General features: G+C 42.3%; 1 protein-coding gene across 3 annotated transcripts in view; it reads right to left on the minus strand.

Annotated features, from left to right (window-relative positions):
* LOC131129688 (macrophage-stimulating protein receptor-like) overlaps positions 1-18229 on the minus strand; it is a 41246-nt gene that overhangs the window by 2922 nt on the left and 20095 nt on the right. For 2 of the 3 annotated variants that reach the window (XM_058073466.1, XM_058073480.1), the window contains 14 exons: positions 10032-11290; positions 7496-7666; positions 7289-7411; positions 6097-6267; positions 5861-6027; positions 5663-5792; positions 4301-4437; positions 4050-4229; positions 3865-3964; positions 2724-2957; positions 2489-2635; positions 1506-1668; positions 1342-1431; positions 56-259 (listed from right to left, as the gene is read on the minus strand). In XM_058073466.1, the coding sequence (XP_057929449.1) occupies positions 56-259; positions 1342-1431; positions 1506-1668; positions 2489-2635; positions 2724-2957; positions 3865-3964; positions 4050-4229; positions 4301-4437; positions 5663-5792; positions 5861-6027; positions 6097-6267; positions 7289-7411; positions 7496-7666; positions 10032-11207 (3193 nt within the window). In that variant the 5' untranslated portion in view covers positions 11208-11290. Of the gene's footprint in view, positions 1-55; positions 260-1341; positions 1432-1505; positions 1669-2488; positions 2636-2723; positions 2958-3864; positions 3965-4049; positions 4230-4300; positions 4438-5662; positions 5793-5860; positions 6028-6096; positions 6268-7288; positions 7412-7495; positions 7667-10031; positions 11291-12907; positions 12992-18229 lie in introns of those variants that run through there. The other variant, XM_058073472.1, reaches the window with a different exon arrangement.

The following is an 18229-nucleotide window of genomic DNA, read 5'->3' on the forward strand; positions in this document are numbered from 1 at the left end:
ACGCAACATGAACATGGACCGACGCGATCAAGGGTGCCAAACAATCCAGACTCGCCTTTCCCGATGATTTGGCTATCTTCCACTCTGAGCATCTCAGCAGGGATGAGGACGTCTTTGACCTCCTCCAGTAGATCCGAGTTGAGGCTGACCATGGAGATGTTGTCCTGCGGCATCAGCGGGACGGCGAGGTGATCGTAGCTGGCGGCGTACAACAGCCCTTGGAATGCCATCCCTCCGGAAGTTGACGTTTGGTTGGAGTCTGTCGGAGCACACAGGTCAGGCAACGGAAAACGCATCATCACCGTGACAATTCCTTATTTACATACTAACTCCTTATTTCTAAAATCACAAATACTTGCTGATATAGTTCATCTTCAAACTTATGCTAAAATAATGCATAAGGCTAAAAAAATAACCAATTACCTAAAAATGTCATCCAATACTTCTCTACAAGAGAGGAGAAATATGATCTCAGGGAAGAACTACATTTAAAACACTTCTATGCTAGGACTACGTTAAAAAGCCATAGCATTTCAATATGTGGAATCAAACTATGGAATGGATTGAGTAAGGAAATCAAACAATGCACAACGATGAGCCAATTCAAGAAACGATACAAGCAGTTGATGTTTGCTAAATACAAGGATGAAGAGTCTTGAACCAGTCATGATGTGCTATATATATATCACTATATTGACACTTACTATGGTACCCATTATGGCATTGGATGCTCATATCACCTTGTACTTCAGTACGAGGTACATTATTTAAAAAAAAAAAGAAGAAAAATTAAACTGTATTATGGAAAGCAGGAAGTGAACAAATGTAACAGTTACTGATTGTAAAAGTACCAGATGGAGGGGTAGGATTTAATAAGCTTTGCTTCTTCCTACTCCTTTTGGACATGTGGAACTGGGAACTGATTATGGGATGTACTCAATTGTGCGGACTCTGCTCGGGTCGGTTGTGGCGAAGAGGGAGCCGAGAGTCGAAAGGCAAAGCTCTCAATTTAGTAGTGGATCTACGTTGCTACGTAGCAAGATAATGGTGTCTTGGCGGTAGCATGGTTTGGGGGCTGCATGAGAGCTGCCGAGCTGCGGTTCAGCTAACGGAGGCATGAATTCTAACATGACGTGACATTGTTATACCCTCCAGCTGTGTCCTTTATGTGAATATGACCATTGTTAGCTAGCGCGGCTTTAATTCTCTAAGACAGGAAATCAACCAAAGCCACATAGGTTGTTACTGGGATCCTCTTCCGGTCCTCCATGGGGGCATCACAGACATGGCAGCAGCTTCACAATGTCACACGGCACAAGCCAGATTGTGTTGATGTCTTACTCTGTCTGTAGTCGCCTGTCGGGGACGGTTCATCATGGCCGCCCCTGCGACTCATGGACAGCCTGGTTGATAAACGACTCTCAATGTTGGCTGAAAGCAAAGACGTCATCCGTGACATAAAGGAAAGCAAGTGAGAAGCGACCAGTAGAGGAGAAGCTCCTCACCTCTCTTCTTCTTCCGCAAATGAATCATCACCAGTAAGGCTATGCCGGCGCCCGCCAGCGAGGCAAAGATGACGCCCAGCACGATGGCCGCGATGACCGTGTCGTTGTTGTCGTCCTCGTAGAGGACCGTGCCCACGTCGTGGACGTCCCCGTTCACAGAGACCTGTAGCCATCAAAATAAAATAGACAATCTCTTTTAAAATATGTTTTAAAATTTTTTTAAATCAAATAAAATTATTAAAAGAATGTAATAAAATGTAAGGTTGTTAAAAAAGAAATTAAATAAAATGAAAATTTAAAAAGTACTGTAATGTATTTAATAATTGTAAAAAACATCTAATAAAATTAAAATTTGTGTAAAAAGTAATAAAATTATAATTAGTAAAAAAAAACTATATATATATATAAAATGTACATATAATAACTCAATTAAAAAATCAATTTGTAAAAAACATCAAATAAAATTTTAATTTGTGTAAAAAAGTAATAATATTATGATTTGTAAAAATATATATATATATAAATGTACATATAATAACCCAATTAAATAATCAATTTGTAAAAAACATCAAATAAAATTTAAATTTGTGTAAAAAAAATATATATTTATATAAAAACCCAATTAAAAAATCAATTTGTAAAAAAGATTGAATAAAATTAAGGTTTGTTTAAAAAAGTAATAAAATTACAATTTGTAAAAATACTTGTGAAGATATCTATTAACATTAAAATATGTTTTAAAAGTAATACATTTTTTTACATATTTTTCAAAAAAATGTAAGTTAAAAACTAATAAAATAAAAAAATCTTAAAGTCTGATAAAATGACAATGTGTAATAAAAAAGTAATAATATTCAAATGTAGTAAAGATACTGAATATAATACTGTGTAGATGGTACTAGGACTGAATCAGCCACAGTATCAGGTTCCAGTATTGCAGTATTAACATCAGCTAAAGTAGAACGTGTGTTTGGATGGCGTACCCTGACAGGCAGTCCCTCGCTGGGGATTGGTTGCTTCTTGGGAAGCCTGCAGGTCAGCTCGTTCAGCAGAACCTGAGCGTTACAGTCCACGCCCCCGATGGTCATGCTGATCTTCATGCAGGAGTTGACGGCGTTCAGTTTGCGATGCTGGCGTGTAGCACGACATTGAAAATGTGAGATTAAATACGTCACGTGGAGGTTGAGGTTGAGGTCAAGCCAAAGCGTGCAAACCTACGTGCAGCGAAACTTCGTTCTCTCCGGGTTTAAGGAGCAACACGTTGTCATCGTTTTCGAACGGGATGACTTTGGCGTCAGGGTGGTAGTCGAAACGTTTCTTCCATAAGTTTCTTTTTCCATCCATGTGAATGAAAAGCTCTCCGATGTCGGACTTGTCCTCCAGCATGTCAGAGGAAGGCAACACGGGGGAGCGGCACACCATGTGGGTGGCGTTCCTGGGGCCGCTACACTCCTGCAAGGAAATATCGGTGAGTGGCGGTGAGGGCTGCCTTCCTTCCCACGTGTGCTTTGCTAGTCTGGGATGAAAATAGGGATTCACAGGGCTAGGGATTCATGTCTAGATGTAGCATTCTGGTTCTCCTCCCACTCCGAGTGGAAGTGGTATGTTTTTGGCTTCTTAAGTTTAGAAGAGGTCTAGTGGTTAGCGCGCAGACCTCACAGCTAGGAGACCCGAGTTCAATCCCACCCTCGTGTGTGGAGTTTGCATGTTCTCCCCGTGCATGCGTGGGTTTTCTCCGGATACTCCGGTTTCCTCCCACATTCCAAAAAACATGCTAGGTTAATTGGCGACTCCAAATGAATGGTTGTTTGTCTATATGTGGCCTGTGATTGGCTGGCGACCAGTCCAGGGTGTACCCCGCCTCACGCCCGAAGACAGGTGGGATAGGCTCCAGCACCCCCCGCGACCCTCGTGAGGAAAAAGCGGTAGAAAATGAATGAATAAATGAAGTTTAGAAGAATTAAATTTGAGGCTAACAGGTTAGCTTGCGAGCATTCGGCTGTCTCGAGTCCCTGCAGCATAATGGGGGCTGTAAACAAAGAATAATAGGAGTGTACAGGTGACTATAGGGATGTTATTTCAGGTCTACGGGGCTCTAATAGTGTTACAAACTGTATTTAGAAAGTCATATGCAGGTTTTTTAATCTTTTTTTACCAAAATATTCAATTTATTAACATTGAATCCTATATTTTGCATTTTATTCCTGCAAAATGACTGCTCCTTTTTCAATTTTTGCTGTTGTTATTTATATTTTCTTGTTTAATTCTATTTTTAGAATGTGCCGAGGGCCAATAAAAAAAAAAAAAAAATACCCCCATGCATGTGTTTGCGGAATGTGTATTTCATTTTATTTCTTACCCGCACTTGGGGTTCCATCGTGGATGTTTTGGAAGAGTACTGGACCTCAGTGGTGTGTGCAGAGTCCAGACTTTGACCTTCTATCAGCAGCTTGGAGCCACTGAATGCCAGCATCAACAAAACAAGTCCATTATATTCAAGCAAGACGTTCATCTGATGCGAAGCGTCACTTCATTCCGTCCTACCTGAAGAAGCCGCAGTGAGGATACACGGAAGTTATGACGGGGTTCTTCTTGTACACAAACATCTTGGCAGTGGTGACCTCAAAGCTGTCGATGACGACTTTGACGGGAAAAGTCCCGACGCCCGTCGCAGCCTCGGTGAGGCACACGATGGAAGACAACGTGTCGTTTCCTGCCGGTGCGCTACACGGGAACACAGAAGAAGTTGAAGCCGACTGAGGCTTTTTGCAATGAAACGGTTCTGTGGCGCTCACCTTTGAATGGCACACTTCCTGTCAGCGATGAAGGCCTGCCTGTGCAGCCCCGAATTAAGGTAGCGGCCCGTCAGCGTGACCAGGGTGCCGCCAAACACAGGACCATGCTCCGGCTTGATTTCTGTGATGCTGGGCTCCTAATTAGATGGAGCTATGACTTTACCACAAGTACTGCAAATGCTCCAAGTATTCAGTATTCACTCCATCTATAACCTATGGCTGGAGAGCCAGATGTGGCACACTTTATATATTATCCTTGAACATGTTCAGGGTATGCCCCATGAAAGTAATTCAGTTTTTTCACATTTTTTACAGTATCCTTGAACATGTTAGAGGATCTGCTCTTATAAAATTGACAATAACTAAAATGTTTTAAACACTTAAACACATATTATCCTTGAATATTTTCAGGGTCTGCCCCTATGAAAGTATTTTTTTTCACACTTTATATAGTATCCTTGAACATGTTAGAGCATCTGCTCCTATAAAAGTGACAACTATATATTTTTTTAATCCTTAACATATTATCCTTGAACATGTTCAAGGTCTGCCCCATGAAAGTAATTCATTTTATTTCACACTTTATACAGTATCCTTGAACATGTTAGAGGATCTGCTCGTATGAAAGTGACAATAACTACATTTTTTTAACACTTTACATATTATCCTTGAACATGTTCAGGGCCCGCCCCCATGGAAGTAATTAACTTTATTCACACTTTATACTGTATCCTTGAACATGTTAAAGGATCTGCTCCTATACAAGTGACAATAACCACATTTTTTTAACACTTTACATATTATCCTTGAACATGTTCAGGGCCCGCCCCCATGAAAGTAATTAACTTTATTCACACTTTATACTGTATCCTTGAACATGTTAAAGGATCTGCTCCTATACAAGTGACAATAACCACATTTTTTAAACACTTTACATATTATCCTTGAACATGTTCAGGGCCTGCCCCTCAGAAAGTAATTAACTTTTTTCACACCTTATACAGTATCCTTGAACATGTTAGAGGATCTGCTAATATAAAAGTGACAATAACTACATTTTTTAACGCTTTGCATATTATCCTTGAATATGTTCAAGGGCCTGCTCTTATGAAAGTGACAGTAATAACTAACGTTTTTACTGTTTCATGGAATTCTTGCATTCAGTGTTTTTTCAACAATATTTTATGTGTTTTGAAAGTAATTAACTTTTTTCACACTTTACACAGTATCCTTGAACTTGTTCAAGGGCCTGCTCCTATGAAAGCTATACTAATAAGTAACTTTTCTTTTTTTTACTGTTTCATGGAATTCTTGCATTCAGTGTTTTGTGATTGTGTGATTTATGTGTTATGTGAATCTCACCACAAGAGAGAAGCCAGACACTCGGGCTGTGCCTTCAATGGAGTAGTCCCCCCTCACGTTTCCCTCGTGCACTTCCAAAGTGATAGTGAGGTTGTGGTTGGGCACTTTCCCCTTGACTTTGCAAACAAGCCTGCATGGGAAAGATTGAATCCCCATTGGAAGCCTTGGTATCTTTGTGTTGCATCTTTTGCTACTCACACTTGACTGCTGCTTTTGAAAGGCAGGACACGACACGGCGTCTCGGAGCCCACTGTGACCACGTGGGTGATACCGTCGATGATGGCCGGCCTCAGAGGCGACTGAAACTCTCTCCCGCAGAGCGTCAGCTCGGTTTCTCCGCCAGCCGGTACTGTCTTGGGGAAAAACTGCCAAAGAGAAATTCATCTTTCAAGTAAGTCATGAGTGTGAGGTTTAAAGTGGCAGATTCTTTGTACCTCCGTGATGACCGGTGCACAAGAATGTTGGTTCCAGAGCGAGGTGCACTCGTGTTGCCTGGCGCACGCACCCGAGCACCAGCCGCAGTTCATGAAGCGTGGCGCCATCAAACACATGGAGCATGTGACAAAGTGTGCACAGCCCGGCCCGATGGAGGGCACCCGAAACAACTGGACCCGGGAGAAAGCAAGACAAGGATGAAGAACTAAAAACACTCAGGACGTGTATTAAAAGCAGGGGTGTGACGGCACAACATGGCGGTTACGGTGGCACCTTGGTTAGCACACGCCCCGGTTAGCGTACTATTTGGTTATTCATTCATTTTCTACCGCTTTTTCCTAACGAGGGTCGCGGGGGTGCTGGAGCCTATCCCAGCTGTCTTCGGGCGAGAGGCGAGGTACACCCTGGACTGGTGGCCAGCCAATCACAGGGCACATATAGACAAACAACCATTCACACTCACATTCATACCTATGGACAATTTGGAATCGGCAATTAACCTAGCATGTTTTTGGAATGTGGGAGGAAACCCGGAGAAAACCCACGCATGCACGGGGAGAACATGCAAACTCCACACAGAGATGGCCGAATGTGGAATTGAACCCTGGTCTCCTAGCTGTGAGGTCTGCGCGCTAACCACTAGACTGTGCCGCCCCTACTATTTGGTTAAAAGTGAAAATTCACAACAACATTTTTCAATTCTTGGTGCCTGTTATTAATACACGATGGGTTCTTCGTGTTTTTCTTTATTTGTTAGCAGCCTAATAAGCTAGCGAATGCATAGAAACAGGAAGTCAGCTCTGTCATCAGCATGATTCTGTAGTTGTGTTCCTGTCAAGGACGTTTTGTGATGGAAAAAATACCACGAGAACACAGCTTTCTTCATTCACAACATTCTTTGGCCCCATTGTGGGTTATTTTGCAGCGTGATCAAAAGAAAATCAGAGACCTGTGGCGCAACGCTATTCGTCAACAGTTGATGATGTAGTACATGGGTGACGGAGCTAGCTTTGTGATAAAAATCTGGTATAGGCAAGCAGCTGGACCCGCACAGCGTATTAACATATTAACACAACAAGATGCGTGCTATTTTGTATGCTAGCATGGACGTGCAAACCAAAACAAAATGCTCAGCAAGTGTGTGCGTTAACCAAATTTCCACCCTAGTGAGTATGATTCCACGCTGATCACCTGATTTCCAGCCACAAAAAGAAGCAAGTGTTCGTTGTAGACGGCTGCGTTCCTGGATATTTCGCTCTCTCCAAGAGAATAGTTGGCAAACACAAAAAAGTGTGTGTGCAACCTGACAATCACCTGAAAGAGCAAAGATGGCAGCGTTGAGGAAGAAAAATCAACGGCGCTACAAACACACGAGGAGCAAAAAATAAGCTGGATGACCTGCAGCAGCCTTCCATCTGAAGTCCCAAAGTGGCCCAGCGTCTGTGTGCCGCTGATGGTGACCAGGACGGACGTGAAGAGGACGTCCCTCATTTGGCTGTTGAAGAGGTCCAGTCTGTAGAAGGGCTTGGACACCAGCGTGGGTTTGGCCGAGCATGTGTCGTTGCCTGACTGTGAGGAAGACAAACGTAAAGGTTGGTGGTGATGCGGTGGTGATGCGGTGCCGTGCAGCTCCACGGGGGATGCACCTATACTGTTCTGCAGCACAGCACGGGCGGCCGAACCCCTCTTAGCGAGGCCCACGCAGTGAGAAATGACAGAATTTTGGACATATGCTAAGACATTATTTCAAGAAAAACATATACACAAACTGTGGGTATTCCGCCTGTGAATGACGCTGTCACCAAGGGCTAGCGGGGCGTCGTAGTAGTTAGTTTTCATGTTAGTTGCTAATGCTGTAATACTGGAAAGGGTACGTATGCTGTCATGAAAATGGCGGCAGAAATTGCTGGATCCTGCACATGCTTTAAGCATCTGAAAATATTCCACTATGAAGCAAATAAGTGCTGTTGCAGTCGCACTCCAAACGGAATAAAGTTGAGCTATTTGAGCTCAGGGTGCGCTGCTAAAGGCCATTTATCTCCACAAAAAAGACAGAAAGACAGTCCCTCCTCCTCCTCCTCCACCTTTTTATCAGCCGGATTTATGACTTGTTTGCTGCCAGGCATTCCTGTCCGTGTACGCACGGCTGCATGTGGGCTCAAAGGACACGGCTTCAACGCCATAAAAAAAAGGACACGCCACACCTTGGACATGAAACGCTGCATCCATATGGTGCAGATAAGCCGCCGGGCCGCCTGCTTACTTGCCCGCCCTTGTGCGGACGGATCCTTGGGATCATACACACATACAGCGGGGGGGGGCATTTTTATTGGCCTGCCGGACATTCTAAAAATGTCACTTAACCGGGGAACTTTAGAAAAACAAAGGGGGAAATCGGTAATAATTTTACAAGAATAAAGTCAAAATATTAAAAGAAAAAAGTTGCAATCAAACAAGAAAAAGCTGCAATTTTATGAGTATAACAATTTAACATTCTGAGGAAAAACAACGTCCTTCTTGTAGCATTAAGTAGAAAAATTACAGAAAAAAATATGTTATTGATATAATGAACAACAATGAATAAAGTTGTATTTTTGTTGGAAAATTAGATTGCAGAAAAAGTGATAATGTTAGAAGAATAAAGTCAAAATATTAAGAGAAAAAAGTTGCAATCAAACAAGAAAAAGTTGCAATTTTACGAGTATAACATTTTAACATCATGAGAAAAACAGCGTCCTTCTCTTAGCATTAAGTAGAAATATTACAGAAAAAAATATGTTATTGATATAATGAACAACAATGAATAAAGTTGTATTTTTGTTGGAAAATTAGGTTGCAGAAAAAGTGATAATGTTAGAAGAATAAAGTCAAAATATTAAGAGAAAAAAGTTGCAATCAAACAAGAAAAAGTTGCAATTTTACAAGTATAATATTTTAATATTATGAGGAAAACCAGCGTCCTTCTCATAGCATTAAGTAGAAATATTACAGAAAAAAATGCATTATTGCTATAATGAACAATGAATAAAGTTGTATTTTTGTTGGAAAATTAGGTTGCAGAAAAAGTTATAATGTTAGAAGAATAAAGTCAAAATATTAAGAGAAAAAAGTTGCAATCAAACAAGAAAAAGTTGCAATTTTATGAGTATAACATTTTAACATTATGAGGAAAAACAACGTCCTTCTCTTAGCATTAATATTACAGAAAAAAATATGTTATTGGTATAATGAACAACAATGAATAAAGTTGTATTTTTGTTGGAAAATTTGGTTATAATGTTAGAAGAATAAAGCCAAAATATTAGAAATAAATATGAGAAAAAAGTTGTCAATTTCAACAATACATTTTATGAGAAAAATATTCTGAGGGAAAAATCTAAATAACAAGAAATAACAGGAAGAAAATTGACCAAGTTGAAATAGTTGCATAACATAATAACAACAAATAACATTACATCCTTCCAGAATGGGACCCTCGGCGTGTAGACCCCCCCTGTGTACCGTATGAGCAAGTCTTTTAGATGACGTATCTGTCTACTGTAAACCTACTGAGTCATGCGCCCCTCCCAGTCTTTTTTCTTTTCTTTCTTCTTTTTTACTTTCCTTTTCTTTCTTGCATGAGGAAAAGCGGTAGATATAAAAACAGGTAGAAAGAGGCAGCTAAGAATGGGAGACACCAACATTTCCATCATGTCGGCACATTGTTATTATTATTCTTATTGTTACACAGCGGCTAGCGGCAAGCTGCAGCACATGCTCATGCAATTAGCTGCCTCTTTTTAGCTGTTTTGATATCTTTATAACACCCAGTAAATAGAAATGTATTGTCTCAGATAAGGATTGTGAATGATGGGCTAAAAAGTGCACTTGTCCTTTAAGAAAATGTCTTCCTATCTCAGGCTAACTTATGACCGTTGCCGTAGTAGCCACTCACCTCATGTGGGCAGTTCTCGCAGGTCTGGTAGTGACACAGTCCTCTGGATAATTGTTCCGGGCTGGACCTGCAGCAGTCCTCCACCCCCGTCTCGATGTTATTGTTGATAGCGCTCAGGCGGAAGGCGCACAGCGCAGAGTTTTTCTGGGGTTCGCCCATCTCGTTCACCTCAGCAAAGACGCCATAGAGGATCTCCTCCGTCTCAGACACCCTCAGCTCCTCGGCAAGATCCTTCCCCGCTCGGCCAAAGTGGGCCGCCATGAGCCCGTTGTACACTACATCCCGGTAAGCTTCTCTGCGCCGCCTCTTGGGCTCATACCTGCACTCCAGGACCAGCTCCCGGTACATCCACACCTCGTGGATCCCCACGGGGAGCCTGCCTAGACGGGTCTGAAAGGCCGAGTAGGCCTTGGAGGGGTTCTCCCTCTGCAGGGACAGGAAGTAGACAAACTCCTGTGTGGCGAAGCTGTAGATGTAATCGATATTGTACGAGTGTCTCAGGTGGGGCAGCACGGTCAGGCCCTCCATCACCATTTGGAAGCCGTCTTCCGTGGAAAGCGGCCTCACCACAGACACCGACCTCCGTGGGAACCTCTGCACCACTTTGTCATTCACAGATGCGGCGACAAAGAAGTAGGATGTGGCCGCCTGTTCCACAATGGTGACCTTGGTGCCCAGTGGACTGGCAAGACAGTCTGGACAGTTGGACGCAGAGTTCTGGTCTTCTTTGTATAAACAGCGAGGCTCGGGTGGCATGAGCTCGACATCGATGAAGAAGCAGATGCCGTGTTGGGTGCTGCCGCACACGTACAAGTAAGGCAGGATGAGCAGAGCGGCGTCCAACAGCAGCACCTGGTTGTCCGTGTCCACCGGATCGTCCGGATCCACGTCCACATTGCACAGATTGCACGTTTCACACTCCGGACTCCCAACTGGCCCCGTTTTCACCTCCCATATTTTGCTCAAGTCGTCATCTAGCGCTTCCACCAGGTTCCGCGACGCCACGTACGTCTGCCACGTCACAGGGTTCACCGCCAGGTTCTGAATGGCGCTTCCACTTTGGAAGCTGGGCAGCGAGTATTTCACAGAGAAGTCCACCACCGTGCGAGGACCCGGGGGACAGATGTAGGCTTGTGTCCATGTGCATAGCGTCAACAAGGTGACCCACGCCAGCATCTCAACCGTACGACTCTAGTGGCGTGGCGTGCTACCGAGAAGACACTCCTTCACACCTGGAGAACATCCTGGACCAGCTCTGCCTGCACGACACGACGACATTTTACATCCAAAGCTTTTCTACCGAGGGCCACATCGTGAAAAATCACAGCATGCATCTTTGTCACTTCCATATTTAGGAAGCTGGGCTAGAACTTAGATTATTATAGAACTTATATTATAGAACTTATATTACACATGAAACGTGCAGCTCAACATTGTCATGTACACACACTAGGTCAATGCCCAAATATTACAACTTTCCTCTTAATTCAGCTTTATTTTCTTCTCTTAATATGATAAGTTTATTCCCATAAAAGGATAACTTTATTCTCATAATATTATGACTTTATTCCCATAATAGTATGACTTCATCCCCATAATAGTTTAACTTTATTACCACAATATTATGACTTTATTCCCATAATAGTATGACTTCATCCCCATAATAGTTGAACTTTATTCCCATAATATTATGATTTTTCCCATAGTATTAAGACTTTATTTCCATAATATTATGAATTTATTCCCATAACATTATGACTTTATTCCCATAATATTATGACTTTATTCCCATAATAGTAAGACTTCATCCCCATAATAGTTTAACTTTATTTGCATAATATTATGATTTTTTCCCATAGTATTAAGACTTTATTTCCATAATATTATGACTTTATTCCCATAATATTATGACTTTATTCCCATAATATTATGACTTTATTTCCATAATATTATGACTTTATTTCCATAATATTATGACTTTATTTCCATAATATTATGAATTTATTCCCATTAAACTATGACTTTATTCCCATAATATTTAGACTTTATAGTCGTAATATTATGATTTTATTCCCATAATATTATGACTTCATTACCATAATATTATGACGTTATTACCATAATATTATGACTTTATTTCCATAATACTATGACTTCATTACCATAATATTATGACTTTATTACCACAATATTATGACTTTATTTCCATAATACTATGACTTTAGTATAATAGTATAACTTCATTCCTATAATATTATGCCTTAATTCCCATAATATAATAGCATTATGGATTTTTCTGCAATGTAATCTTCCAATAACTGCAGATTACTGCAGATTTCTCCTTTATGTTTTTTTTCAAGTTTTCTTGAGAAATTAAATTTAAAAATTGACAATGTGCTATGGGCCAGAAATGGCCACAATTTGGACCACCTGTTTTATAGGCACCACACATGTAGACTCTTTTTTTCTTTCGCTTTTTTAAAGCCGGTTTTTGAGCCTATTTTTGTTCATTCCTGTAGTAGTAATGGCGATGTATTGACACACGGCACAGGAGTGGAGGTATCTGAGAGGGAATGAGAGCAACTGGGCGAGACAAGACTTGCTTGAACATGCCATGCAGCCATGGAGACACTCAGTTCACAAACATACAGTAAATAAAGAGGAAAACATTCCAATTCATTAGCATTGTTTCAAGTGTTCCATTCATAATCGGTTAACATAGGAACAACTCCCAGAATGAACTATTATCCACTATTACTACACGAATGAGAGTCAATATTTATGCTAATACTGCTACAGAAGTCATCGTGACGTCACTTCTTTGAAAGTGAATGTTTAAAAATAGGTTTTGAAATAAATATTTAGTGGAGGCTCACCTGACAGGACGACTTCCAGTCTGTAGTTTGCATATACTTCAATCTCAACAAGCAGCCGCAAGCTCGTAAAGTTTGCCCGAGAAAAGACCGGATGTTTACTCTGTTTTTCTTCAATATTAAAGCACGACAGCGTAACAAAACGTAAAAAGCATATAAAATAAATCCTTTTCATTTAAAGATATATTTTTTAAAAGCTAAACTAACAATAATTAAGATTGTAAAAGTGAATTAAAGGTCGGCTGTGTTATAAAACCCTGCATTAAAACCTTAATGTGAAAGTTTCTGCCCGGAATCGCGTATTAGCTCAGCTTCTTTGTAGGTGATTATCCTCTGGCGCGTCAGCCGCACCCGCTAAGAAAGTAAGGAAGAAATTGCGCAACCTGACCACCAGACATCCTCATTATTTCTTTGTCATCATCATTTCTACAAAGCACGATGCAACAGTTTCACTAGAATTGATCATATTTGGCACTGCTGGAGAAATAGTTGCTCTGTTCTTTCTCAGCCCCTGCAATGCTTAGCCAAAAATGCATTTCTTGGAGATGGGAAGTGATCTGGTATGAGAAGAATGTCTCCTGAACATTGCAGCTCAGTAAAAATTACATTTTAAACACTAAAAAAAACTACAGTAATGTCATGAAACCAAAGTAAATAATGTGACGTACATGTCTGCCTACGTATGACTAATTAACAACCGCTAATCCTGCAAGAGGAAGCTTTTAATGACGCCCAAAGATGGCATGATTTAGGAAGTTAAACATCTACCAAAGGATCCAAAGGTCAACAACAGACGTCTGCATTGTTTACCGCTTCAAACTTCATGGTGTAATAATACACTATTTGCTATCCAAAAAATGCATTTTGACTGGAGTGGAGGCCAAATAATAAAAAAAACAACACTTCTAAACATGACTCATGCACACGTCACTGCAGTGCCATCTGGTGGATGTGGATGGTCATTGCACCACTTGGCCCCATGATGAAAGTACACGTTTCTTGTTTCTTGTCATGCCTCCACATCACACTTCTGCCCAAAGTGTGGCCCGGTGCCCATTTACGGCCCACAGCTGCTTCTTTATTGGCCCTCAGAACGTTCCAAAATTACAATAAATTGAAAAAAAAACTTTAAAAACAACAGCAAAAATGCAACACAAAATAGTCCGTTGATTTTAAAACAATTTGTCCAGCCCTGTTCTAGCATTTATGAGTCATGTGAAGTCGTGACTAAATGATGTCATGGAATAAAAGATTGATTAAGATTTATTTGAGTCCCTGCCAGACCGAGTATGTCGACACTGACGACAAATACTTCCGAGGGCTTTAGTTTAGTCACCATGGCGATCTTAAAAGAGCACTTCTGCTTTTCCATTATGAAAGCTTGGTGAACCTTGCAACACCACTTTGCTGAACAGCAAAAAGTGTTTATTCTTTCGTGGTTCCATGTGCTCTTGAAGGGACAGGGATGAATGGGGGGGAAAAAAAACACTTTTCCGACCTATAAATGTAGCTATAAATGTACTATAAATGTATAAATGTTGTATTCTGGTGTTAAACCATGTCACTGTTTCATATAATGAGGTCTTCACATTTGGAAGCGAGCCCTAAAAGAAGTTAAGGATGGCTCTGAACGCTTGTTTAAGAGTTTTTTCCACTGTGACGTCACATGGAGACAGACTTCCTTATATGGGCGTGCCCAAATACGGGCTGTTAGCTGTACAAGCTGGGACAAATCACAGCAGAGGGGAATAAATTAAAACAGTTTGGAAATCCAGTTGGAATAGGTTCAGTTGGTGGAAGATCTAGAAAGCTCTATGTGGGTTATGGTGTGGAGCTGCTCTACAGGAGTCCACTACTCAATACAAAGGGCCCAATGGCTTTTGAGCGGAATAGGTCCCCTTTAATACTGGCATGGTCTACTCTCCTGTGTTCTTAAGGTGTGCTTGCCAGCAGAGTCCAGCAGGGGGCAGACTGGGCCTTGTAAAGAGTCTGTAAAGACTGGGCCTTGTAAAATGATGCTGTTCCCTTGATGATGACGGCGTGCAGGAAATGGTTGTGATTTCCTGCATTATCCCGTCCTACTTGTACTTCCTATATGTTGGATGCACCCTTGTAGATAAAGCATGTCATCAACCGTGTGTTATTATTCATCACGGTGGATTTGGAGGACATTCAGATTGCCGAGTGAAAGCCGCCACCACCACTGGGTGGTTCAAGTTAGAGTGAGATTGCATCTGTGCAGAATGATGTCTCCATGTTTGTATAAACAAGCGGTGTAGCTTACATAACCGACCAGGCTACACCCTTAAATGTAATACATGCATTTTTTTTAAAAATGGCGTTTTACTCAGGTAGAATGTGAGGTAAGACGAGCTGCTTGTAAAAGTGTTTTATAAAGTGTTTTATTGTTGTATGAAGTCATGACCGTGTTTAACAAACAGGAACATGTGTCGGAGTCAACAACAGCATTTTAATCTGCCAGAATAACTCGATGACTAAGTAACGATGGATTTGGGGTCATTCTCGTGTTCTGCGGGGTCAACGTTAGAGGAAGCCCAAACTGGCTCTGCATTGGAGCATTTCCTCAGGTATCACCCTGTAGCATTTCACACAATGAGCACAGAGTGGTGACTTCCCTTACGTTATGTTCGTGTTGTTATGCTATTATGCTTTTTCCACTTTTCCGACCTATAAATGTCGTTAGAATGTTGTATTCTCGTGTTAAACCATGCCCACGTTTCAGATAATGAGGTTTGCGCATTTGGAAGTGAGCCCTGAAAGAAGTTTGGGATGGCTAAAAACACTCGGTTTCAAAGGGTGTGGTAAAACTGCCACTTTGTGATGTCACAGAGGGCTGTCTTCCTTATATGGGCGTAGCTGTAAGCCAGATAAACTCTCTTCCCTCCCTCAAGCCCTCTCCCTAGCTCTGCTGCTGTTTACAAATACTTAGGCAGAAGTTATTATATTTGGTAATGCCATCTGTCAATGGCATTTCACACGGGACTCGAGTCAGAGGTCTCCAGCCAGTAGACCATGAAGTGCCCGTATCTCCTCAACACTTTTCAATGAGCTCTCCAATGATTTTATGAATTTATTATGAATCCCATACACTCTATATAAGAAAGTGGGGTTCGGTCGTAGTTAGGAAGCACTTGTGTGTGACCAATCACAGCGCAGTGGGTGTGCCCGGAGTGGCCATAGGTGGAATAAATTAAAACAGACCGTTTTGGTGGGAAGCACCAATCCGAGGAAATCTAGCAGGAATAGGTGCAGATTGTGGAAGATCTGGAAAGTTTTCTATGCGGGTTATGGTGTGTAGCTGCTCTATAGGAGTCAACAAGTCAATACAAAGGGTCGAAAAATGAACATAGAAATATGAAATATTTGGAAAACAGTCAAAATAGGGGGGGGGGGACAGTGAAGTGGATCTTTTGCATATGAAAAAGTTGAGGTGAAATATCCGATATATTGAGTAACTCTCAGCATATCTAAACGTCTTTGGACACCCCAGATTCAAGTCGACATCGTTCAAACCCCTAAATTTCACCCCCCCCCCCCCATTTGTCCTGTTGGAGCGTGTCTCCCGGCACTCGTGCACGTCTGAAACCCGAAGCCCTGAAAGCCATGGCTGATAAATATCTCTTCGCGCCTCTTAGGGGTTTGTAATCTGCTCAAGCATGCAGACGGAGTGATGTCACATGTTGCTGTCACACCTGGGGGCGCGCGGATCAGTATCGAGACCCTCGATAACCCCCCCCCCCCACCACACACACACACACAGTGTGTTCATCAGTAATGTGACACAATGCCATCGCAGCCTGCCAATGAAAACAGAAAATGGGGAAACTCATGTGCTCGTATTTCTACTTCATCTTTTTTTTCTTCCCTTCCTTGTTTCTCTTTGTCTCGGTGGCGTTATGGTCGTTATGGTTGCGTCACTCACAGCCTCTGACTTTTCTGGGGAACTGCGATAAGTGTGTCAGTTGAAAGGTCGCAACCCGCATGATAACTAACCACACAACATGGCTGACCTAGCCGCTGCTTGTCAGGGCCTCAGCCAGAGCCGGTCCTATCAAAGTGGAACTCGAGGGCAAATTTCATATGCCCCCCCCCCATATACGATTTACATTATTTACATCGCAGTTTGGGGGCTGCACGGTGGTCGAGTGGTTAGCGTGCAGACCTCACAGCTATGGGACCCAAGTTCGATTCCATCCTCAGGCATCTCTGTGTGGAGTTTGCATGTTCTCCCTGTGCATGCGTGGGTTTTCTCCGGGTACTCCGGTTTCCTCCCACATTCCAAAAACATGCTAGGTTAATTAGCGACTCCAAATTGTCCATAGGTATGAATGTGAGTGTGAATGGTTGTTTGTCTATATGTGCCCTGTGATTGGCTGGCCACCAGTCCAGGGTGTACCCCGCCTCTCGCCCGAAGACAGCTGGGATAGGCTCCAGCACCCCCGGCAGACCTGGAACACGCTGGAGGGATTACGGAAGCGGTATAGCCGGAGACCGGGAAGTCTGGACTTCCCAACTGAGACTGCTGCCCCCGCGATCAGGACCCGGATGAGTGGAGGAAAATTGGCTGTTTTTGTTTGAAAGTGGGCTGCATGGCGGTCGAGTGGTTAGCATGCAGACCTCACAGCTAGGAGACCTGAGTTCAATTCCACCCTTGGCCATCTCTGTGTGGAGTTTGCATGTTCTCTGGGTGGGTTTTCTCCGGGTACTCTGGTTTCCTCCCACATTCCAAAAACATGCTAGGTTAATTGGCGACTCCAAATTGTCCATAGGTATGAATGTGAGTGTGAATGGTTGTTTGTCTATATGTGCCCTGTGATTGGCTGGCGAACCAGTCCAGGGTTGACCCCGCCTCTCGCCTGAAGACAGCTGGGATAGGCTCCAGCACCCCAGGTGACCCTTATGATAAGCGATAGAAAATGAATGAATGAATGAATGAACATCGCAGTTTGCACACAATAACTCTATATACTACAATTATCCCTTCAAATTATGCAGCTCTCTTTATCCATGACATTGAATCCATGAGAAACATACCAGTGTGATCACTAAGCCAACCACATTAAAGTGCACACTGAATATCTTTATAATTTAAGTCCCATACCAGAGTACCAAACCACAAATGCAGCCCAAACTATCCTGCAACACTGAATAGAAGGAACCTCACAAGGTGGCAAAGCCAAGCTGCTGACACCTTTTGTCATCTTGCAAGAGTTTGCCACCATTTGGCCACTTCAAAGCCCCGCGTCGTCCTCTCTTCCCCTATCAGGCGCACAAATGGTGTCGTCAGCACGCGACTGATAGCCA

Source organism: Doryrhamphus excisus, chromosome 1, assembly GCF_030265055.1.
Source record: "Doryrhamphus excisus isolate RoL2022-K1 chromosome 1, RoL_Dexc_1.0, whole genome shotgun sequence".
NCBI lineage: Eukaryota > Metazoa > Chordata > Actinopteri > Syngnathiformes > Syngnathidae > Doryrhamphus > Doryrhamphus excisus.